Source organism: Pezoporus occidentalis, unplaced genomic scaffold (assembly GCF_034315485.1).
Source record: "Pezoporus occidentalis ecotype Australia unplaced genomic scaffold, CSIRO_AGI_Poc_V1 ctg18, whole genome shotgun sequence".
NCBI classification, from domain to species: Eukaryota; Metazoa; Chordata; class Aves; order Psittaciformes; family Psittacidae; genus Pezoporus; species Pezoporus occidentalis.
The window spans coordinates 3,967,295-3,992,966 of NW_026913640.1; the positions used below are offsets into that span (position 1 = coordinate 3,967,295).

General features: G+C 36.7%; 1 protein-coding gene across 1 annotated transcript in view; it reads right to left on the minus strand.

Moving 5' to 3' along the window:
* Positions 1–111: 111 nt before the first annotated feature.
* Positions 112–25,672, minus strand: part of BRCA2 (BRCA2 DNA repair associated) — a 35,690-nt gene continuing 10,129 nt past the window's right edge. Inside the window, 20 exon segments of the mRNA XM_062615067.1 lie at positions 112–169; positions 171–310; positions 312–737; positions 2,016–2,168; positions 2,876–3,132; positions 3,779–3,914; positions 4,009–4,175; positions 4,400–4,601; positions 5,632–5,750; positions 8,694–8,838; positions 10,818–10,973; positions 11,583–11,934; positions 12,240–12,410; positions 12,963–13,150; positions 13,729–13,919; positions 14,315–14,724; positions 15,105–15,174; positions 16,632–16,724; positions 18,043–22,818; positions 23,679–24,863. Of these exon segments, the coding sequence (XP_062471051.1) occupies positions 112–169; positions 171–310; positions 312–737; positions 2,016–2,168; positions 2,876–3,132; positions 3,779–3,914; positions 4,009–4,175; positions 4,400–4,601; positions 5,632–5,750; positions 8,694–8,838; positions 10,818–10,973; positions 11,583–11,934; positions 12,240–12,410; positions 12,963–13,150; positions 13,729–13,919; positions 14,315–14,724; positions 15,105–15,174; positions 16,632–16,724; positions 18,043–22,818; positions 23,679–24,863 (9,395 nt within the window).

Consider the following 25,672-nt stretch of genomic DNA (forward strand, 5'->3'; position numbering starts at 1 on the left):
GTTTTTATAATACAGCTTTATTAAATACAATTGGAATTTAAGGTACAAAGTGTAAAAAAACCCTGAATTTGAAATATATACAGTACTGTACATGTGCATTTAGTAGCATTTTCAGGGGTTTCATCTTTGTAGCATTCTGTGGGCTGGTAACAAGTTGTCAGGTTCTTCCATCCTTCTGAAGAGCCTCAGCTACTTCAGAACTGCTTTTTGATGAGTTATTTGCTTGCCTAGTAGACCTGGAATTATTTTTGAGTAAAAGATTGTCAGATAAATTAGTAGCTATTGTATTGCTGTTTTCATTTACATACTCAAATCTTCTTTTCTTCTGGTAAATTATTCATGAGTGCTTGTGTATTAATCATTGCAAGTTCTTCATCAGCAACCAGGTCATTCTCAGGAAGATGGCCATTTTCTCTCAATTTTCTATAGGGGGTGACATGACCAATATTTTGATTTGTTTCTTTTGATGAATTGCTATGCTGTAAACCCAAACTTCGTGGTGGCTGAAATGCTCTTTTTAAAGATGGAGAAATTACTGAATACATTGGTGTCAGTGGTGGAGGGGCGGCTATGCAACTAAGGAAGTCCATGGCTTTTCTCTTCTTGCTGTTTTGGGGATTGTCACCATTAATTGTAGCAGGTGAAGGTGGTTTTGCTGACCCTCGTGTGACAAATTTCATATTTGGTGTGCTAGTTGACAGAGGGCTTGGATGCTTTATTTCAGTTTTAGAAGAGATCTAGTTAAAAAAAAAAAAAGTTTTTTATGTTGAACAGAATGTCCTATTTAGCTTCCTCAATTACTTCCACAAAATCACATTTTTGTACCAGGTTTTCCCCTCTATGTCACCATTCATGTCAAACTTAACTTTTGTTTGATACCTTCTGATGGTGTCCAATACTATTTTTCAAGTACTGATGCTTGATAAATCACTGTTTACATGTACATTAAGACAGTTCATTTACATTCTGTTTCTGAGATCTAAGCTAAATGTACGGGAATTTTCCTCTGCCAGGTGGTAGGAAATCAAAGCACTCATAAAAAAAGGAGTTTAGTCTTCTACGGCATTGGGTATATCCTTAACCGGTTGTTAAGTAGAGAAAACAAGGAAAAAAATTTGAAGGAAGAAAGGGATAGAATTTAGACCAAAAACCTTGAAGATAACAATACAGGATAGACACTGCACAACAAATCATTCAAACATATGCTTGAGAACCTTTAACATCTGTTTTAAATCTGTTAACATATTTAATAAATAGATATAAACAAAACCTTCAGAGGTATTAGCACTCCCTCTGAATTGGAGAAGAATGCTTTATAAGCTTAAATTTAGTCCCTAGGAATTGATACCACACTGGGGTGTTTCCACCTTCCTCACAACTAATGGCAAGAAAAATTTTTGTTCTGACTGCACTCAGTACTCACATCATGAAAAACTTGTCATCAGCAGCTGTCATGGAAAACTCTAGCACTATTTAACTCTATCTTTGTAAAGACTTATATAAAACGTAAATATTTACTAGGTGATACCTCTCCCCTTTTAATCCTAGAAATAGTGAAAAATATCTAGGAAAAGATGACCAGGAGGTAAATTCTCTAAGCAAAGATAGGAACTGCAGAATGCTATGAAAAAAAAAAGTAAAGATCAAGATTTTTCCCTCCTGTGACATCCCTGGCAGATAATCATCACAGTGGGACCAAGGAAGCAATAAACCATCTACAGGGAAAGAATGACTCATTTTACTCATAAAAAAATTCAGAATTATTAAATTGTGATGTGAAAACACAGGCCACAGGGGAAGGTTTTCATGTACCACCTGGAGGAAGAATAACCTACAGTTCCTCCTGGGGCATAATAAGCACAGAGAAAGCTAATCATCTTGCATTGCCCTGAAGAGAATGTATGGAGCAGACTGAGAAGTGAGACCATTCCCCACAGCTATCAGTGTAAAATTTGCTTATATCCTTACTGTATATACTGTCTGTATAAACACAGTATTAATTACTAGAAGCTTACCAAACTTTTATCCTCTGCATAAAGATCTGAGTTGCAGAAAGGAGAGGGGCATTCCAAGCCACATCTTTTAGTTAAACTGGGTGTAAGCAAGAGATTTCTTTGTAGCAGATTCATTAATTTACTTTCTGCATCAGAGCAAAAGGAGGCCACATTCTATAAAGGAGAAAACAGTTTACAATGCAGAATAGTTGCTTTCAAATTATGTAAGTACTGTATGCTCACAAAGTACTCAGGACTTCGTTTTCTCATCATAATCCCACTAAAGTTTATTTTGTATCAAACCAACAACTTTTAAGACTGCTGCACTTTCTGTGGAGGGAAGTATCATAGCCTCCATTTATTGTTAACAAGAAAAAAATCCTTTTGTATTTAAACTTATTTTTCAAGAAGTGGGAATGCGTGACCAGGACATGCTATTTAGCACAGCTAGAAAACTGAAATAATAAATTAAATCAACAATTCAATATTGAATATATTCACTAAGCAAGACAGTAAATTCCAACCTTTAAAAGGCTAGAGCCAAACTGTCCATGGCAGATTTCCTATTGACAGGTACAGTATTTGTTGCTAGCCAGAGAAGATTCTGTGGCACATGCTAAAGACAGTGTAGGTTAAGCTGAATTAAAAAAACAACCAAATTAAAACAAAACCAAAAGACATTAAAAAGGTGATATGTTGAGTCAGGAATGTGCAGGAAAAGCACATTAACATCCTACTCTGTCTCCCAGCATCAAATTCCCACCTTCAAAATCAACACCACGTGAATACTTGTTTTAAAGATTTCTTAGTACTAATGGAATTTTTGGTGAAAAATGTAACACAGCAGTAGCTAAAATTAAACCAAAAATATACAGATTTACCTCTATTGTACTTCTCAGTCCATTAACCTTCTCTAGAAGATAGCTTTCCTTTGGACTGCTTGAGAATACAGAAAGATCTCCAGCCAACAGCATAGGAATTTCTGACCTGAATTCTGATTGCCACTGAAGGTTGCTTGCAGAAATGAATGCACAGCGGATAACTATATCTTCAATAGCAAAGTGTCTGAGATCTGTCCAGATCTTTACTGCCACTAAATTATAGCTTTCATCAGATAAGTACACCATAGTAGTGAAACCTTAAAGCAAAAAAAAGTCTGAATTAAACCTTTAAATCTGCAAGGAAAGGTTGATTACTGCTATTTGTGACTGCAAAAAAGTCACACACATCTTGAAAGAGAATTGATAAATGCAATATGACAGCCTATTTACATGGTAGCAGATGTTTCTTGCTTCATTCACATTCTACACTCTGTCCTTATCAATTACAGAAAACAACTCAAAGTCTGTGTTCCAGTGTTTAAAAACCAATACTCCTATTGTGCTTTTTCTTTTAATTTGGAAGAGTATGCACGTGTCCCTACCCATGAGCTCCAGTGCCTGCATTCCAAGACACTGCACACAAAAGAGAGAGCTCACATGCAGGACGCTACTTCTGCAGATGCTGAACACAGATATGAGAACTTACAGAATTTATGGAATGAAAATAAAAATGCCTCTCTTGAGCTTAGATCCTCCCTTACTAAATTCTTCCTGAGCTAACAAGTGAGGACAGTTTTTCTTTAGGAAAACAGAATTATCTGCTAGCATATAGCAGTGATGAGCTATATTAGCAGGTTTTCACAGGCCTGAGATGCAGGTACAACACCAAGATCATTTTGACTTTTGAAATAAAAAAATTACTACTTATTCAATGAGAGGACATGAATGTGATCCAAAGCATACCTGTTCTGCTAACAGAAATGACAACTCCGACTAAATCAACCTCAGCACATGGTGGCTGAAAAGAAGGATCTGACAAACTGGTGAAGTTTAGGACCTGCCTTGGAAAGAAAATCTGTGCCAGCACCTCCTGCAATACCTGAAGAAACACAACATTTTGAAGTATTTACACAAGATACTTTATAAGACTGATACATTTTACTGATACATCTTTATGCATTTAAACCACTTACTGACAGTTGTAGATACTGAGTTTTCTTTGTTGCTGTTAACTGTATATTAGTTGAGTCTGATCTTGCTTTGGACTGTGATATTGACAGATGGTAGATTCTGTACCGACTGCCTTCCTTTAGCAACGAATAAACATCTAGCAGTGGACGCCAGATACTCAGCATCACCCCTGATAATATCAGATTGAGATGTATTAGCTATGCAATGCTGATTTGAAAGCTTTTAATCAAAATAAATCCACAACACTCCTTCCCACCTAAAAGCCCTAAACCAAAACCCAAATAAAACTGTTGTGTGTTGTATTAACACACATGCTAGAACTCTTCAAATCTATCTATGTTGGCCAGTTACCATGTCTAGATAGAAGTTATTTGTAATTTTCCAAGTACTAACCTTTATGTTTTTCTTGCTTTCTGTAGTCTACCACACATAATTTCCATACAGTAGACACATCTCTTTTGGAACAACCATTTTCTTCCTGTGCTGCTGACTCTAAAGCCTTCTTGAATTCTTCCTGTATCTGAGTTTGCTTTTTCTCACTCATTAACTGCCTGTAAGCATTCAAAGCTTTTAGCTGGTCTTCACTGAGATATCCCTATAACCAAGAGAAAAATGTATTTAGGATCTTTTATTAATTAAAAAATCCTGCCAAGATTTTTAGATAGCATCTGTTTGTCTGTTACAAGCAATTTACTGTTCAATGGATACACTACTAGGACTTGACATAAGGTGGTATGTTAACACAACAGGAGTCACCAGTCTTGACTGCTACTCAGCTAGTGCTCTGCTGTTGCAGTATTACATAACACACTGCTCGTATGTGACAGGGAGTGAGAAGCCTGCTTAAGAGCACATAACTAAGGTGAATATTTAATACAACTGGCATGCTTCTGTTTCATAAGAAAGAAGAAATAATAGAGAAACATTCTGTCAGGAGAAAAGAAGAGCTGCACCTCTCAGTAGGCTGCTATCTCTGAGCTAATACAGTGACCTACACTAAAATGCATCAGGAGTGTTACCTTTCTGACCAAGTCTTCAAGATCCAGATGCCTTTACATGCAGCACCATAGACATGATTAACATTGTATCAGATAGTCACAGATCATTTGGCTTTATGACAGTCAAGGATCCTGACTTGTAAAAGACAAGGTATGTATTTCATTTTTACCAGCTGGCAGGCACTAATCACCTGCACCTTCATTAACAAAGGCATATGCACTTGAAAGTTGTGATTGAACTGGAACAGGGAATGAGAACAATGACAATACAATCAAACACTTCAGTAAGCAGCATGCAAGAATATACATGTGAAAGTCCAGATGCATTTAGTTTTCATATTTAGAAGACAAAGAAATAAAATTACACGTAACTAACTTTTAATTGTGCTATATCCTGGATTTTTATGTCAAGAGAAAATAGCATTCTGTTTTATAATCCAATATATTATTAATCTATTTTAATTCATTTTTTTTAATCTTAATTTATTTAGCAGTAGGCATGCTGTAGAAAATCTCAAAAGGCAGCAAAAAAAATAGTAATTTAATAGTTGATTTTAGCTGTTAGGTATGATATTGTAAATCATACCACTAGCGTTTCCAAATTAGCCCAGTAGGATCTACAGTTACCTCCATATAACCAGGATCAGATGCATTTTGAATTGCTTCATAAAGTTCTGCACCATCCTGCAAATTACGGATTTGCTGTCTTGTGACTGTGCGTGATCTCAGTGTTCTGCTAGTTCTCTCTGTTGAAAAAGCACCATTATGTTGCATGCAATCAATGCAATTTGAAAGTGAAAGAAGAAATAATTATGCAAGAAGCATGGCAGTACGTAGGTCTTGCTAGAATACAAATAAAAACCACTTCTATATAGGAACTGATATATGTGTGTATATACATTCAGAAAATGCAAACAGAAAAAATGTCTCATTCATTCAAATACAACATAGATCAGAATATTTATACAAACTTTGGGGAAGCCAGTATCAGTGCCTGCACTTAGGAGGCGACGGTAGACTTGAGAGGCTGCTATGAAATTTCATCAATAGTTGACCACATTTTCTGTATGTCTGTCACTTCCTGTTCCTCTCATACAGCAGAAAAGCCTCAAAGATACCAAGATCTAGCATTGTTAGTTATGAGGGACTCTATGCTGAGAAAGCAGCTAGAGAACTTCTTGGTGTTACAGATCAGCATGAGAAAGATTTATGGAAAGTGAGCAGCTATCTGGGTTGTAGATATGACCATATGAAATTTGAACTGCACAGGTTACTGCAGTGATGGAATCCTATCTGTTTCTGGATAGAAAACCAACAACAAACCAAATCAACAGCAACAAAAAAATATTAACACCCCACCCACAGAACTCCACTGAACCAAACCCAATAAAAACTCCTTACAAAAACACAGACCAGAGTATTAAGACAGTTGGAATCCATAATCAGGGTGGCAAGAATCCTAGTATCCCTTAATCCTCATTCCAGTTTAGCTGAGTCAAACCTAAGAGGAAGCAAACACTTTCTATTGCAGCAGTGAGTTTCAGGAAGCTGCAGCACTTAGAGCAATAGCAGACCTGAAACTACCGCTAGAAATCACTGGCACAGTGTCATCCTGTTACGGAATCAGGAAAATGGCTGAAGTTGGAAGGGATCTCTGCAGGTCATCTTGGCCAACCCTCCTGCTCAAGTAGGGTCACATACCCAAGACCATGTCCAGCAAGCTCTTCCATATCTCCAAGAACGAAGATTTTACAGCCTCTGCAGGCAACGCTGTTGGTAACCCAACAGTGAAAAAGGGTTTCCTGATGTCCAGAGGGAACCTCCTGTTTCTGTTTGCGCCCATTGCCTCTGGTCCTGCTGCTAGGCAACACTGGGAAAGTCTGGCTCCATCTTCGGCACCCTCTCTTCAGGTATTTATGTCACAGATCAGATGCCCCTGCGCCTTCTCTTCTTGAGGCTGAACAGAAGCATCTCTCTCAACATTTTCTCTTATGTCAGATACTCTAACCCCTTAAGCATCTTCATGGCCCTTTGGCTCTTTCCAAACATGTCCACATCTTTCTTGTGCTAGGGAGCCCAGAACTGGACACAGCACTCCACATGCAGCCTTACCAATGCTAAACAAAGGGGAAGGATCACTTCCTTAGACCTTCTAGCAACACTCTTCAGCTTGTCACCAGGACCCCCAGGACCTTTTCCAGAAAGCTGCTTTCCAGCTGGGTGGTTCCAAGCATATACTAGTGCATGGGACTGTTCCTCCCCAGGTGCAAGATTTGCACTTCCCTTTGTCGAACTTCACAATGCTCTTGCAAGCCCATTTCTCCAGCCTGTTGAGGTCCCTCTGGATGGCAGCACAATCCTCTATTGTATCAGTCCTAATTTTGTATCATCACAAACCTGCTGAGAGGACACTCTGCCCAGATCATTAATGAAGAAGGTAAAACAGGACTGGACCAAGCATTGATCTGTGGAGTACACCACCAGTTACTGGTCTCCAAACAGACTTTATGCCACTGATCACCATCCTCTAGGCCCGACAGTTCAGCCCGTCTTCAACTCACCTGACTGCTCATCCAGCTCATGCGTCATCAGCATCTCTATAAGGATTGTAAGGAAGGCATTGTCAAAAGCCTTACTGAAGTGAAGGTAGACAATATGCATTGCTCTTGACTGGCTTGGATAGATAAAAGGCATTTCATCAGAGAAAGTTTTCAGGTTCGTTAAACATGGCTTCCCCTGGATGAATCTGTGCTGATTACTCCCTATCATATTATTGTCCTTTATGTGCCTGGAAATGGTTTCCACGATTAGTTGTTTCATCACCTTCTCGGGTATAAAGGTAAGCCTGACTGGCTTGTAGTTAGTTCTCTGGGTCCTTCTTCCTGTCCTTCTTGAAGACAGGAGACACATTTGCCTTCCTCCAGTCTTCAGGCACCTCTACCAATCACCATGATCAGAGCAGCCTCACAATGACATTAGCTAGCTCCTTCAGTACTTGTGGGTCCATCCCATCACCAACAGACTTACATATTTCCAGTTTATGTAAGCATTCTCTAACTTGATCCTCTTCCGGACTTTGCCCTGGTTTCTAGGGCCTAGGATTGCTGAAGGCTGGCATTGCTTGTAAAGGGTGAGATGAAAAAGGTGTTCAGTACCTCAGCCTTCTCCATGTTCTGTGTGACCAGGGTTCCTGTCCCATTTAGTGGTTCCACTAATCTCAGTATCTTCACAGTCCCCCAATGTTTGTGAGGCAAGATGCTCAGTCTTGAGTGTTCAGATCTACTAAGATACATTCTAAGCAGCGTCCACCTCTGGGTGAAATATTATGGTGTCAGGTCTTTGAAGAGAATGGAATTAACAGTTCTACAATTTTGTAGCACTTCCCTAAGCATCATCTCAATGCTAATTTTTTAGTAACCTGGCTACCAACACATTCAGGAAGAGTTTTCCAGAGAGCTGAGAAGCCAAGCAAATAAGTATATAACTGTTTTGTACTGAAAGGTCTTGATACGTAGGAAGTAAAAAACCTAAAACCTAAAACAACACAAAACCACCACCACCAAACCAACCTAAAACCCTATCTCTGCTTTTCTATCACCACATAAGTTTTGCCAGTTTCTTTAAACTCTTCTGTAAACACTGAAGTTTTTGTGGTTTTGATACATGTTCTGAAATAATGACAACTTTACCTTCATGCTTCTCATATTCTGCTTGGATTTTTGCAAACAGAGCTTCCAGTTTCTTTTGTTGACCCTCTGCATGCCTGGCAGCTTCCCTTTCTTCAGCTCGGCTGTTACGAAATACATATGAACCAGCTGACGTCTTTTCCATCCACTGAAATAAGAAGATTAAAAAAAGAAAAACAAACCCAGACTTTCAAATTTTTAACTTCATTTAACTTCCTTCTCATATTCACTGTTAAGTAAAAACGCTTTAAAAAAATGAACAGGCAATAGGTTGTAAGTTCTTTCAGTGTAATAGGTAGAAGGCAAAACCCCACAGCATTAGTTTGTAAATCTTCACTTTAAAGATACACAGACAGAATGAATGAGTAATCAAAACTGCATGATTCGACAGCTGAAGAAACCAAAGCTTATACTAATAGGTATCAATGATGTAATTTCGAAGATAGCTGGATCCCACTGGCAGATACATTAAGATATGAACCATCAAACTCAATGCTTAAAAATACACCAGAACTGCATTCTACCTTCTACCCAATTTACGTTTCCACATCAACTGTATTGTCTAACACACTAGGTTATATGCTGTAAAAGAAATATGATGTTCTTCTCAAGATAGTCTTAAACTTTTTCTGCCTGAAATGGTTCCACAGGACTCCAGTCTTGTTCACAACCTTGCCTACTTTGAAGGAATAGGTAAGCCAAACAAAGAGGTCAGTGCTGCTGAAAGTGATCCCTTACCTTTCTCTTTGCTGCACAGTCCTATCTTCTCCTTTGTACTTAGCATATATTGGATCTCATCAGACCACACTCAGTTTGTTAATTCAAAAACCAGCAGCTCATTGTGGGCTTTTTTTTTTTTTTTTATAGAATCATAGAATACTTTGGGTTGGAAGGGACCTTTAAAGGCCATCTAGTCCGACACTCCCTGCAATGAGCACTGGCTAGCTTTGTTTGGCTGTTTTTTTTGTATTATTACTATGAGTTAGTTGCTCCTGGTTTAATGAATTTAATTAGCTAAGCAACAGGATTAGGTGAGCTCCAGGTTTAGCATAGAGAAGCAACACAAGAACACAGTGAGAGCAGGATGAGAAAGGGCTGAAGGACTAATCCTTATGAAGAAGTGAATTGCTGAAATAGGCCCTGCACACCATGCATTTCCTGCAGTATTCACAGTTTGACACCTTTAATTAGGGTTACTGTGATTCCTATACTCCTTGACTCTTGAGTAAAAGGAGACAGACAGCCCACATCTTCCTATTTTTTTTGTTAGGTTTGAGCAAGTCTCAGTGCTTAAAAAAGCCCAAACAAACAAATAAAACATCAGCACATGAATCTTTGATATCAAGAGATACAAAGCACCACTTTTCTCCCCAGCCTGGAAGCTATTTACTATTGATGTAGTTACAGATTAGTCCCCTTTCTACCTATCACGCAGTTCACATAGTAAGTGCTGCAATTTCCTCCATTAATGACATTTATTTATGATTATGTAGTGATCCAAACCAAGTATTGCTATTACCTTTACAGAATTCATTTTACATAAATCAACAGTTAATATAACACTTTAGAAAGAAAACAGCAAAAAAACCCTTATGTGTAAATTCCAAGTTTAACATGTGCTAAGTTAACAAAATCTGAAAGTTGTATCCTGATTAGACTGTTAACATTAAGAGGACTGATTACTAATTTAAAAAAAATATTTCTTTTTGTAGGTGGTATTGTCATAAAAGCAAGTAGTTAGAGTGAAGTCTGACCATACTGAAAATCTCTGCATATGAACTACTTCGGAGTTTAAATTGTCAGTATTTTTTTCTCCTTTAAAACAAGCACTGTGCTTTTTAGATTACAGAACTGAAGTTCAATTATTTCTGGCTTTCTGAAGCTGAAAGCAAAGCCAACCAGAGATCCTGAGCACAAACTCAAATTCTTCTTACAGCAGGATGCTCCAGTCCTGAAATATTGAATACACACACAGAGCAGGAACCACTCCTGTTTATTTTACACATAACGGCATCTTCTCTCAAATTTTCTAGCTCTCCATACAATGGCTGATTTGAGGAATAATATAGCAATTAACTAACATGATTTTTACCTCATAAAACCTGTCAGATTAATAAAATAGCATACCTGAATAGGGTAAGTTCTTTGAACAACTACGTCAATACATCCCACTGCACCACCCTCACTGTAAAGTGATGACAAAGGCAAAGGGAAAGGCCTGGGATCCGAGTGAAATCCTAGTTTTGCATGCCATCGTGCACAGCGAGTGCTGTTCGCCGAAATCTGAGTAAGTCAAATGTTGAAAAACTGTCACCAGTAGGTCAAAAAGATATCCAATTTATTATAACTAGAGGGAAGACTATTTTCACATTGACCTTGCTAAGAATATCTCATTTTTGCACCTGAATATATCACACTGAAGAATGCATTTTAAACAGGAACCAAAAAATTTGATGAATTAAAATTCTCGAGGAAATGAGCACCTATGAGGCAAGCCACTGTTCTATACCAAAAGAGCAAAAGTTTTATGCTGAAACTTCACCCAGCGCTTTAATCATCCTCAAACAAGTTAAAGAAACCCTTGCTCAAGCTCACCCTCTCATGACCTGTTTCTTCTCCCCCATTCTTCCCCCAAATTCCATGTTGCCAAATAAAGGAGAAGGAAAAAATTGGCACAATTTAATATTTTAAACTTGTCTTTCTATCCTATTGAGTAGTGTCAGCTACCTGGTGTCATGTCTTACAAATATGATTATTAAACTTCAAGAAAACACTGTGTGTTTATAAAGTCCTGAGAAAGCTTTTTCTGCTTATAAAACATGGCTCAATTACACAGCGTCTATCACATTTCTTGGTCACATCCAGTCAAGCTGAACTAATATTTTGTTTTACCTTTAACATAAGAGAATCTGGGGCTTCCAGTGGTGTACATCCATTCTGAGAGCCAACAAGTTCTGCTCCATGCACTATGATCTTCTGACCAACAGCCAGCCTTCTTCTATGTAAGAAAGCTTTGAGAGGTGGATCCAGAAGAGCTCTAATCCCATACCAGCCATCAGTAACTTCAATTATTGCTGCTGCTTTTTTACTTTCCACATTCTTATTGCTACCACTAGGAGATACAACGGCGTTTAGCGATATGATTTTAGAGATACACAGTACAAGTGTTTTACCTGCTGCATCATCTCTTTCTGTAATTTTTTTGATTGCTGATCGTTTACTTTTATCAACTTCTAAATCATACCTACAAAAAAGAATTCACGATGCTTTGTTAAAGCAAACAAAATCCATCACATTGTTTTTCCTTAAAAACAACTGCAGCAAACTATAGCTTAATCAATTGACATGATTAAGTACCACTGTAGTGAAGCAAATGTTACGTAGAGTTTTGAAAATAACATTTTTAATACTGCTATGCATAAGTTTAACAATGCAAACATTCTGATAAAACAGTAAAGGCAAGGTAAAGGTGCTTAGTTTATAATATTATGATCTGGAAAGCACACAGTATCACAGATTGTAATTCCAAATACACTGCTATACACATACCTATATTTCAACTGCAACAGCACTGTTTCTGGTGTCAAACATCTGTTAGCAAATTCATGTGGAAAAGAGACTTCCATGGCTGCCAATTTCCATACAATCCATCTATAGTGATTGTAAACCCAGGCCTCTGTTATTAGCTTGGGATCCACACCAGGAGTGTCACAGAGAGCTCTGCAGATAAATTGTTAACAAATTAATCTGAAACACACTTAAGTTTTCACTTGCCTATTTTTCCCTGTCACTGTATTCAGTGTACGTACATAGGCTACATTAACAAAGGAATATTTATTAGAGTGAAAAGAGGAAGGTTACATCCCCTAACCTGATCTGGTTATTATCTGAACACTGGAGTTTTGTTCTCGTATGCTTTGGCAGCATTGTGCGTGCAATGTTAAAGTCCTGAATTAACAGAAAATAATAATATTTTATTGGTAACAGAAAATAGTAATATTTTATTTAATTGGACTATTTCCACTGTTGGAGAATTCCCAGAAATTTCCTAAATCGACTTTGTATGCTTCCTTTAATGGTCAGCAAAGATCTCCAACATTAGTCTACACAGTAAATTGACAATCCTACAATATCTTTACTTACACTAACAGAAACGTACTAAAAATGCCCAGTAAAAGTATTCAGAGGCTTTAAAAGATCACTCTGTTGGATTTTATTCTAGGGGATAATTAACAATGAGCATACTTGTCTCGAGTTCCTAAGTAGCAGTACCTGTAAAACTCCTTTTTTCCAGCTTTTCCCTCATCTGTAGGTATTAGCCATCCTCCATCAGCAAGCTGCATCCCATTTCCAGCTAATATATACTCCTTACTGAAGAAGTCTTTGATGAGAAACTGGAATGATTCTGCATTTGTGCTGTTAACTTGTATGCAATGTTTTGAAACACCATATGTGTAAAGCTGCAAAAAATTAGAATAAAAAGACAAAATAATTACAAAAAAAGTAAGAATTCAGCTGAATATCTAATATTATAAATTCAGATAAAAAAAATGTAATTTCATATGTAATCTGAGGAGAATGTAGGAATTCCCAGCAACTATTTTAGCAGAACAGCATGTCTTTTATAAGTGTTTAAAAACATTCAACAGGTTTTGTACTTTCACTGTACCAAAAGCAAAGGTCTTTGGATACAGACCTAGCTAAGCTTAAATTTTAACTTTATCTCAAAAAAAGCTCTTCATATGGGTTAAAAGTCAACAGCAACTATCATTGGTAGATTTTTTTTCCTTGTTTGATGCTTCTCTTGTTTGATTATAACACTGAAGAGACATATTTATGACCTTTATTATTTGGAAAAGTCTTTAAAACTGTGGATATGCAAAGCTGCTTAAATACTGTAGCAACTGATCTAACAGTTACTGTAAACACTCATCTCAAAACTGAAGAATGTATCTATTTAAAAGCTACTGAATGTTTGTTTGCTTGTCTTAAGGAACAAATTCCAGGAAAGACACACAGTAAAAAGACACCAATATACCTCTTCAGCAGAATAGAAACCGGGAGATTTCTCTTCTACTGCAGTTTTCAGAGAGATTCTGTTTCTTGCAGATGTTTTAATGACATAAAGACTGCCTGGCTGGGAGCTAATATGCTGCCTATATTTCTTTTTAATTCTTATTTCCTGCAGATCTCTGGCACAACAAAGATTTGTCATCATCTTGACCAGATCTGCAAAGAAAAAAAATAATTAACTCTTTTTTACAGTACACATATAAAGATACACAGTCACACTATAAAATCAAGTATCAAAAGAAGCATAGGACAGTTTGTTTCTGAAGCACCGTCTGAAAGCAAATTTTCATGTTCTTAATTAACTTTGGAAAAGAGTTGCATATGATTTATTAGGAGAGCAATATAAAATACTAGGAAAGTAATTAGTTCCTAATTTTCCTGAACCACCACCACCACCACCTCCCCACCACAAATAAAAAAGCTGAAAGAGAAGCTTCTTTTTACTTAAAAAAAAAAAAAAAAAAGCCTGACCAAGTATGAAAAACCCTTAAAGATTTAATTCTGATGGTTACTATTCATAACAGTTAAGTGATCAAAATCTGAAAAAATACCTAAATTGCCATTTTCTAGGTCGGTGTCTGCTGCATGCTGGATGCAGGACTGGTGGTCTTGAGGTTCAGCAATATTGTGTTCAGTTGTGATCCGATTTAATTCCATCTCTTTAGTCATGATTGGTGAGTCACACCTTTTGCTACTGTGCTGTTCACCTGTTGAAAATGTCAGCTTGGTTTTGAAGGGTGGAATAAAAGTTTTAGCAGTTTTGCCAGATTTGTACAATCTTCTTGTTTCTTCACTTTCTTTTGTTGAGGCCTTACATGGAGTAGAAAGCACTGAAGTACCATTTGAACACTGCCTTATTGCACAGTGCTGAAAAATGGCAGGTTTAGATCTGAATCCTTTAAAGTCCTGATCTGGTAGAGTAAGGGTAGGATTCTTGACTTCCTGTCGTTCTTTTGTAGCCCTACAAAGATGAAAACATTGAAACACACAGGTTTCAGCTTCCTGAGAAACTATTTGTTAGGATTTTTATAGTCTTAATTTAGTAATACAACATTCAACAGTACAATAGAATGACAAAATATCTATCTTTGACATTTTAAAAACCAAATAGTTAATGTCTATCTATTGAGAAAAGAGAAATACAAATGTAAAACTTGTTTAGCATCTCACTGGTTTACTGCAGCAATGTGTAATGGTAACTTGTTTAGTCGAAGTAAGATTATATGTGTTTTATAAAGTTGGGTAGCAAATTATTGCCATATATTTTTAAAAGGATATGAGGGCTTCCAAGTTTAAGAAATCGCATTAGAAGAACTGTAAAATATATTATAAATTTCTCACCCAAAAGGCTGACAAGTTATGGGTTTTAAAGGAACATGGTATATAAATTTTCTTCTGTCTTTGAAAATGCCTGTAAGATAATTAGAAAAAAAGTCTGAAACGGCACACTACATGGATATTTACAGCAAATATTTTTTTTTATATTAATGTTATAAATACATAATTCTACTCTGGAAACCTTTTTAACTGCTTTGTTCTTCCCCACCCCCAACAATAAAATCTTTGTATAAAACATCTTCACTTGTTGCAGATAGATATAAAGGATAAGTGAACTCAATGCTGAACTTTCCACAATTACTATCTGTGAGCCTGAAAGATGTTTTTAGGCTCACGAAAAGAAAATGTTTATCATTTATTTAATTCCAGTTAGGCTACCATTCCATTTACAATTCTTCTAGCAACTCTTTTTATTTTTTTTTTAAAGTTACAACAGATTTCGTGCCCATTTTCACAAAATCCTCCTTCAATCACTGAAGGGCATGTTTACCTTGGAATTATCAACATAACTAAATCATGTCTGCCTGAAATTTAAACTCATTTGTGCTACATCCTTGGGCTGCAATGAGGAAGTTTCACATGAGAAGTCATAGATACAAGATGTCACATGTTCTAGAAGTCAGAGGCAAGACTGTACTGGAGATCAGAATTGTTTTCAGTTGTTGCTCCAAAGAATAAACAATCCTGCTTCAGAGTAGGATAATATTTACATATGAAGGGTATAAAATTATTCTCTGGTAGACACTAATTCCATTTAAAACTTTAGATCAAGGGGTTTATGTTTAGAACAGATTTAGAACAGCATCCAGAAACCAATATACTGGTTAAACCAATATATTTGATGAATCCTGCTACTGAATTCTAGGTGACAGCATGCAGTGCTTAGAAAGAACAAGCTCCTTAAAGCTTATCCCAGCATATCCCATAACCAAAGCCTGTAGCTAAAATCATATTATCCAAATACCCTAATCACTAAGTAGCTTCACATAAAGCATCAACTCAAACTTTAAAACCTTGATTTCACTTGATTTCATAAACCTCCATATTACTTGTACTTGTTTAAAATATTAAAAGCATCTGTAACAGAGTAAACCAATAAATATATTATTCACAAATTATTATATGATGAAATTACCAATAACTTCTCATTTTCTTGTAGATACAGTTTTTAACTGAGCAATTACAGATCAATAAAATATATTCTGCCTTCTGAGACTAGAATTTGTGAGATTTAGGATGGAACAGATTTAGGAGAAACTGGATAAACTCCTACTGAGCTGTAAACCAGAGTTCTTGCAGAAGGAGTATACTGTAATATATTTACATTCTACACAAGAAGGCATACCATTAATCATGTGATTTTCAATTCAGCAGAGACATCACCACAGCAGCTTCCCTGGATTTCCATGACTATACTGATAAAAGCAGCAGTTAAGCAATCTTATTACACATAAGTTTACTGGAAATTGAAGAATTCTAAGGACAACCAGCACCAGATTACTGCTTAGAACACAAGAAGACTGAAGTTACCATCAGGGGTGCTTTTTGAAGCTTTCAAAGATCTAGGGGAATTCCGTGTTTTGTTAAACTCAAGCAGTAGCTGCCTTTTAATTGGAGGTTCTCCTAGAATGAAACCACAGATTTTGTTAAAAGTGATGCTCCTCTTAAGTTCAGTTTCTTATCAATACTGTATAGCTTAATTATAATTGCTAAATAAAACATTAAAGAACTCAGAGCAAACAGAAGTAGCAAGTTTTCAGATCATGTCTCTATTAAACAGCCTTTTCGAGCACCGAGCTACTTCACTGTAATGTGCAAAAGCTTCTTCTGTACAGTGTACAGATACTGTGTATGTGTTACTGAGAATGATTTCAAGACTTCATATAATGAAGTCCCTTGCAGAATCTTTTGTGGTAAGTCTGCTCCATCCAAATCAAAATTTGTGAGCCTTAAGTTATCAAACATATTCAGCACAATCTGCCTCAAAGTCCACTGCAGTGGACTCCAGCAGCACAGTTCACCTGCACCTTTTTTATACTTTAAGTACTTAGAGCCCATCCAGAATTCTAAAAAATTATGTAACACATCTTTTACAGAAGCTGTAACTAAGGATATGGTTCAACTGTGGCACAGCTGTTACAAGTTGGGCTGAGACCTATCTGCCTTTTCATGCCTGCCCACTTTGCCACACTGGCCTGCCCAACCTTCATACCTGAACTGGTGTAGCTGGGCATCAACTCTGGTGCAATCTACGATTGCATAAGGAGTCTGCAGCCAGCCCAGGTCCCTGAACAGGTCTGGGTGACTGTGCAAGCATTGAGTACCAACACTTCAGCCCTGAGACAGATCACTTTTAGATGGTAAACTGTGCTTTTAGATCAACACCTATTTTTCGTATCAGACTGGCAATCGTGATACAAGTGAAACCATTTCCTTACCTACAAGGCATAAAAAGGTGACAATAGAAATACTGCTGCTCATTTTGCAATGAAAAACCACTAGATTTGTGTAAAGAAAAAAAAAGGAAGTCTGTTCAGAGAGAAAAGGAGCAGTAGTTTTCTTCCATTTCTTTATGATAAACCAGCAAAACCTGCACACCTTCAAATACTAATCACAAATTCAGCTTGCACTGTGCATTTAAGGCTCTAAAGAGTGGATGAGCTGCAGCAAGTGGATAAACTCTGCCTGCAACAGGAATAATTTTTGTCATTGACACTGGAGAAAGAACTTCAACTTCTGTATGACCTAAAAATAAATGTGACAATTAAAAACCACCCTCAAACAACCTGCTGTGCAGAAACATGGAGTTGAACATACAGAATCATAGAATAGTTAGGGTTGGAAAGGACCTTAAGATCACCTAGTTCTAACCCCCTGCAATGGGTAGGGACACCTCACACTAAATAAAATAAATAAATAAATATATAAGACAAAGACCTACCGAGTGAGTTTTCTTCGAAGTACCTCTTCCCAAAGGTCTTAACATTTTTATCCAGTAGGCCACTGAAGGACTGTGCAGCATTAATTTGTGCTCCAGAACTGGAAAGATCGTCTTCCATAAAAGCTCTTGCACTTTCTACAGCCTCCATTTCCAAGTAACTATTTGGAGTCTGGAGAAGATTAATATTCCTTTCTGCTTTAGCAGTAACACTGCATGAAACTGCTTCAGACTCCGTTTTCATCCCCAGGTTCAGCTGACCTTTTCCAAAAGCTCTAGTCTCCTCTTGCTGAAAGTTATTTTTAAATGTTAACTGCTTGTTTTTCTTACTATGTGGTACATACTCGGGCATTTTGACATGGTGAGTACCTGGAAAAGACTTCATTTCCTCAAGGTAGATACTTTCTACATCAAAGTCTTCATTGCAGCTTTTTTCAATTTTGGATTCTGAGATCACTTTATCAGTTACAGATTCCACATGTTGACCACTCTCTTTAATTGAACTGAGTTGATCTGTAATGCAAGGCCCACTGCTCAAAAAGTCATCACATTCTTTAAAAATTGCCTTTGTTTTTTGATAGGCATTTTTAGAGACTTTTACCTGCTTTCCACTTACAGTGCTGAACCCAAAAGCAGGACCTGAAATCAGTTCAGTGCTGGCAATTTCTTCCCCTCTTGGTAACAGTAGCTGCATTTTCCTACGAACTACTTCAGGGTGCATTTCAGACTTTTCAACACCTTCCTCAACTAAAAATGCTTCTTGTACATGAGATGACTGATTCCCTTCCATTTCAGAAAAGAGCTGCCGGGCTTTCCTGAGCGACTCTTCTGATAGTTGTACAGGCTTACCACTTGCTGTACTGAAAAACCCACGAGTACTTGTAGAAGAATCTGACTCCTTTATCTGCTTATCTGGAATAGGCAAGTGCCCTAGAAGCTTACTATTGTGTTCAAAGCTTCGCATCTGAGAATTTGAAACAGGCTTTGCATCTGCAGATGTGTTTATATCCTGGTAATGACTTTCAGTAGCACTTGCATTTACTTTAATAAAATGAGATGTGGACGAATTAATCTCTTCAGTTCCTGCAGCATTTAAAAACTTAAAGGAATTCAGGCATTCAGCATGAATGATGGCAGATGTATTTCCAGCAATTTTTGTTTGATTGGTTCTTAAGTTAGTCTCATATTTCACAGATTCACTGTAGTCGTCTAGAAATATTTCTCTGACTCTTGCTAATGCACTTTCTGAAATAGGAACTGCTTTACCTTTTGCTGTACTAAACACAATTTGTTTCAGATCACCCCTCTGATTCTCAACACTAGGTGCCATTTCTTTTAACTCAGCTAAATTAGTTTCATCTTCAGGAAGACTGACTAGTGACTGGCTTTGATAAGCATTAACTGTGCTGTTCAGGAAGCCATGTGTATCAGCACAAAGTTCATTTAAATGTTCTAAGTCAAATTCTGTACTGTCACAGTTCAAATGAGAGCAGTTACTTTTCGAAGTTAAGAGGAGGGATTGATCAGATATACTGTTTCTATCCTCAGCAAACAAAGTATCTTTTGTATCTCCAGGCACAGAATTATCTTCGAGATCATTTGATATCTTCGTTAAATTCAGAGATGCAGCAGAGTGCACAGGGGAATCATGCATGTTTTCTGAATCATCCCTCTTTTTGGGTGAGTATTCCATCTCTCTCTCTCCAAACAGTTTTTCATCTTCAGATGAACAAGTTCTAATTAAAGCACCCCCCTCCTGTCCAGGAAGCAATTCCAATTCTGACTTTTCAGGACGGACATCAGCTTTTTCACATGTATATGAAGTTAGCAAACTTCTTTCACCCAGCTTGAAAGAAGTATCTACTTTAACAGTATCAAGAAGCACAGCCTGTTTAATGGGACTGCTCTCTACTGCCTGCTTAAATTTATTTCCAGGTTCTTCAGGAACAAGCTTTTTATTAAGTTTATCTGGGTCACATTGAACAGTGCTTTCAACACATAAATCCCAGTCTTTGACACAGTTTTTACCACATTTCCTTTTCTTCAAGGGGTTTTTAAAATAGTCATTATGTTCCTTTCTTACATCAACATTTTCTGCAAAAAACTGTTCAGCTTTAGCTAAAAACCCGTCAGCAACTGTTATTTTTTTGCCACTAGCAGTATGAAATCCAGTCAGATAACTCCTGTTCACTTCATTTTTTTCAACATCTACCTCTTGATCAGCAGGTATTTGATGATGGTAAGAACCTACTTTTATTCCACTTTCATTCTCTAACAGGATCTTATCATGGGTGGCGTCTTCTTCCATATTTTTATGATTTGCCTTTAATTTATGAGATTTGTCCAGAACATTTACATCTCTTTCTGCACGTTGTATATTGATCAAGTGTAGAGAATGATCCAAAGCTGCAACAGAAATGGATTTATCACTACCAGCTGGACTTTGACATTTTGGTGACGAGCATTCATTTTCCTTTCTGTCTTCTCCTTTCTGATTAGGAGACAGGTTTTTAATTTCATTTGCTATACTTAAACTTTGTTCTTCTGCACCTGTAATAGCATCTCCTACACATGTTACATCTAATGGGTCTTCTTGATTGCTTTCAACCTGGCGATCTCCTTGATTCAAAAATTGCTTGGAAGTTTTATGATTCTGGTTATAGTTTTTAATGAATGATACACCGCTGATGATAGCACTAGTACTGCTGAAACTAGCATTTTCATTATACTTTATTGATCTTTTTGTCTGATTTTCTGCATTTTCCTTAAACAGTGCACTAATATTTTCATTTTTTTTCTGTGCATGGTGGGAAACAGAACCTGGATGGGAAATAGCATCTATGCTTTTGAAATCTGAAACGCAAACCATTTTTCCTTCATTATCTTTTGCCAGGCATCTGACAAAATTACAGTTAGAAGACATATGACTATTTAAATGGTGACATCTAGTACTAGATTTAGAAGATTTAAACAAATAGTTATCATCATCCAAGTCCCTGAAGAGCTCTGCAGATCTGTTCAAAGCTGCCTTAGAAATATCTATTTTTTTTCCTGCAGCTGAACTAAAGCCTACACAATGAGAAAAGCTGTCCCCTTTAGCTACTGGAAAGCTCTCATTAGGTAGTCCACTTTCATTTCTGTCTAAATTAGCAAAAGTAACCTTTTTGCCATTTTCATGAAAAACCACTGCATTTTCTTTTTTGTATTCCATGACATCAGAGTCTTCATTTGTGTCTTCCTGCTTCATGCAATACTTACCAGGTTTCACCTGATTCTCAGTTTTTAAAGTGCTACAAAACCCAGCATGTTTCCTTTTTTCTGAATTATTTTCCACATTTTTTCTTCCACATGTTTCTACAGTTCCAAACTGTTGAAAGGCATGACTTTGTATCACGCTACTTTGCTTTCTAAACTGTGTAAATTCAAACTGACTACCTGTTTCTTCCAGGATACTAGAAAGTTCAGCAATTTCAGCTTCTTGGCTTGCTGTCAAGGTTTGATTCGTTTCTTGCAAGTACTGTGGGCTTCTAGGAAAGCTTTTACAGAAGCCAGTTTTGTGTGGAGTAAACTGTGTATGTCTGGGCTTAAGAAAATTTGTCTGTGAATCTAGAGAATCAGATAAACTACCAGCCAAGCTGCTTTCTGAATCTGAGAAAAACATACTCTCCTTTTTATCTTGATTTGAAAAGTTTCTGACTCTTTCCGTAGAACAGGCTTCAAAGCATTCATTTTCAATATCTTTAAACAGCATTCTGCCTTTTGCTATACTGACTTCAGAGAACTTAATCTGCTTATTGGAAGCAGTCTGAAAGCCACCAAAGCCCAGATTCAAACTGCATGCATTAAGACTTCCTGATGATTTCCCTTTATACTTTAGGTTCGTAATTGGCTTTTTATTGGAATACATAGGCACTACTTGTTTATCTTCTTCAGAAATCCCTTCATTGAAAGAATTATCATCTACACAATCTATGGATTCTTTAGCGATCTCCACAGCTACATTAGTGAAATCAGCTGCTTGAGGGATTTCACTGTTTTCAGTCCACTTTGGCTTTTCATTGTTGACTCTAACTTTTGAGGAGGCAGCTGCATCTGTTTTCTCCTCTTGTTTTAATCCAGTACTATGACTTTCTGAGCAGTTTACTCCCAGAGGTTCAAGTGCTTCTCTACAGCCAGCTACTGACCACTGGTCTGTAGCAAGCCTTTTATCAGTTGATACTTTATTACAACAATCACTACTGACTCCATTTATGCCAATGTCGATCTGACTCAAAGTATTATTGAAACTACTGTCTGTCACAGATGTAGTGGCATGATGCGCATCAACCAAGTGTTCATTATGCTTGGGGGAAGACCATGCAAGTTCTTCTTTCGGGCTCCAAGGTACAGAACCTCCACTGTTCACAGTAGCACCCATGTACTTATCTTTCTTGCCTTTCTCTGAGCAACAGCCTTTAGGGAACAATTTGGAATGCTTTCTTGCCATTAGGCATGCTGAAGCTAGAACTTTACGTTTTATATTTGAAGTTATTTCACTATTTAAAGAATTTATTATGTCTTCTTTCCATGTATTAGATATATCTAAGCTTTTTAATGATGTAGCAGGTTGACCTTCTCTTGCATTTTCCCTTAAGTCTCTCAGGTCCTGTTGCTTCAACCTGTCACTGAAGGAATTACCAGATGAGTTATCCATTATATCCATTTTTAAAGTACAAGTGCCAAATTTATTTTCCTTGATATTCGATTGCAAACACTTTCTCTCAGCAAGAAGCAAGCAGTCTAAAAGAGAAGACATTAGAGAAAAAAAATGTTAATAAAGTAGTTCTTATTTACTCAAACAAATGTAAAATCAGATCATTTCTACATATGCTTAAAACTGGTACCATAAACATCACTTTTGTTTTCAAATGTGAACACCTTGACAAGACTGGAGATCTGTTTAATCTACTTATGTTCTAATAGTCAGAAACAAGTGTGCAGTTAACTACTATTAGTTAAAAAAAAATAAATATATATATACATAAAATAATTTTTAGCTGTAATGAAATTTGAAGAGATGGGCTTTCATTCCTTGTCTCAACATAAGTTTTTCTTTCAGACTTTAAACAGACATACTTCAGCTCCTAACATTAAAGTAATTCTTCTAGTGACAATATCCACTTTTAAAAATAGGAGTATGTACTTCTTTCATTACATAATTTGTTTTTTTTTTAAATATTTTGTGTTTCTGAAAGAAACAGATGTACAGTCTTAAACCCTCTAATTTTAGAAAAATAACAGTACAACTTGATCATTCTTTCTGATCTCTCAGAAGTTATCAACTCAGTCAGAATAGCCCTTGACACTATGGATATCTAAACAGCACTGACAAAGATAATAAAGTTTGTCAATTAGAATAATGACTCAAGTTGGAAGTTTCCATTCCAGAAAGTACACTGAGAATAAAGCAGAAAATTAGCATCAGCCTAAGTGAAAATAATGCTATTCTGTTACTATTACTATAAATGGAGCAGTTCCATATGATTCCCAGTTGTAGAACTACTTTAACACAAGATTTTACATGATTTTATCTGAAACATTTAAATAAGATGTTCTTAATAAATAAAGAAGCCTCCACAAATGATGAAAAAATAATATACCTCGCTCATCAACACTGGCCACATGACATCTGTGAAATTCATACGAATCAGATTCGGAATGTGGTAATACAGGATGAATAGGTGACTCAGAGGTTACTTCTTTCTCTACTTCTTCTTCTTGATATAGTAAAGTATTATTTATTGTATAAATGAATCTCTTGGATCTTTTTCTTAAGCTGGATAACATATTCAGACTGCTTTTCAAGCCAGACTCTGTAAGAGTACTTTCATTATTTATTAAATGTAGGTCATTGCCATTATTTGGAGATGTAGCACTACATACAAGTGGGTGAGACAGAACATCGGTTATGACAGATTTAGAAGTTGCTTTTAAATGCTTGGAAAAGCTGCCGTTGTAGACTACAGAATACTCTGTGACATTTGTACTTTCAATTAATAAAGAATTACAGTTTAAGAAGCCCATTTTGGAAACCTTCTCAGCTGCACATCCTTTTACTAACTTTGGATCTTGAACACTCAGAGATACAGCTTTTATTGGAGTTATTTCTGATGTTGGGTTGTTTTCAGAATTTTTCACTTCATAGGACTTTTCTGACAAATTGACACTCAACAGCTTTTGTGCTTTTATCAAGTTTGACGTATCCAGTAAAGATGTTTCCACAGCATCATCCTTCATCGTTACTACTGTCTTCTCTTCTAAATTTTTCTCTCTACATAAGTCAGAAGGTGGAGAGCTACATATGGACATTTCCAAGTGAGTTACATCAAGATCAGATAAGTTCAGTTGAGACCACTGGCTTGATGACGACTGCATTTCCCTCACAGGCTTCTCATTCTCAGATGACTTACATGTTCTACAATCTTGTCTATCTCCTGCGATCCTAAGTGACTCCAGTTCCTTATGTCCTATTAAACAGCCATCTTTACCATCCCCTGTATCTCCACCTGTCTTTTGGAGTAAAGAGTCCTTTAGTTCAATAGAGTGGCTTTTTTCAGTCCACCTAGTTGTTTCCACTTCCTGTGAAATGACAGCCTTTCTTCTATTAGGCTGCTCAGAAGGAACATCTCCCTCTCCTTGTGCTGTACCAGTGGTTATTTCACATTTCTCCACTGTATTGAGAGCACGCGGCAACAGCAGAAGAGTTCCACTGGACTTCACAGGTTTGCTGAATGTATCCTCAAAGCTCTCCATCTTGCCAAATAAGCCATTTAACATCTCTGACTCTAAAGAGTTTAGAGAAGATCAGGAGAGTAAAAGAAGTAAAAATTAAGTGTGGGGAAACAACCTAGGAACAGCATCATGCTTTTATAGGTAAATACAGCTTTCAGTTTTATAGTAATTGCCTATACTCCAGAGGAAGTTTGGAAAGATAAATCTACATGACTTTAAAATAGGTTACTCTCCAACCTCAGCTGTTAGAGGAAGCAGGAAGCAAACAACACATGCAGATGCCCTGGCCTCCTGAGGGCTTTGGTGCTTAAGCAGGTTTCCAAGATGAAACCTAGCTGTCAAATGGATTTTTTAACTCCTATGGACAGAAGAATGAGTAGTAAATTTTACAAGATAAATGTCAGTATTTTTTCTTCCAAAATTTATACCTGGTGGTAGTACACACAAAACAACTTTAAGAAGCTGCCTGGTTTTGTCTATAACTGTCAGCTAAGGAAACTGTTATTTAAGGATTTAATTAAACTACCTTTTGCTTTGATATAGAATAGTACAGGATTTAGAAAGATTTAGAAAAGATTCTTATTTTTTTTAACTGATCAGGAAGCTTGTAAAAAGTTCCACATGATTAGCATAGATGTTAGAAAAATAATGAGAATTTTTTTGTTTCTGCATAGAAATAATGTGAGGTGGAGGGAAAATAACCCAAACTCTACTCTGTAGATAGACTTAAAAGTTTATTCATACCAAATAAAAATACTACCTTCTAAGATGTATGAAACTAGACCCACCTATCAAGATAGTGCATCTTAAAAAAGACAGTTAGGTTTTGTTTCGATAGTACCGTTTAATGCCTTTGCAAATC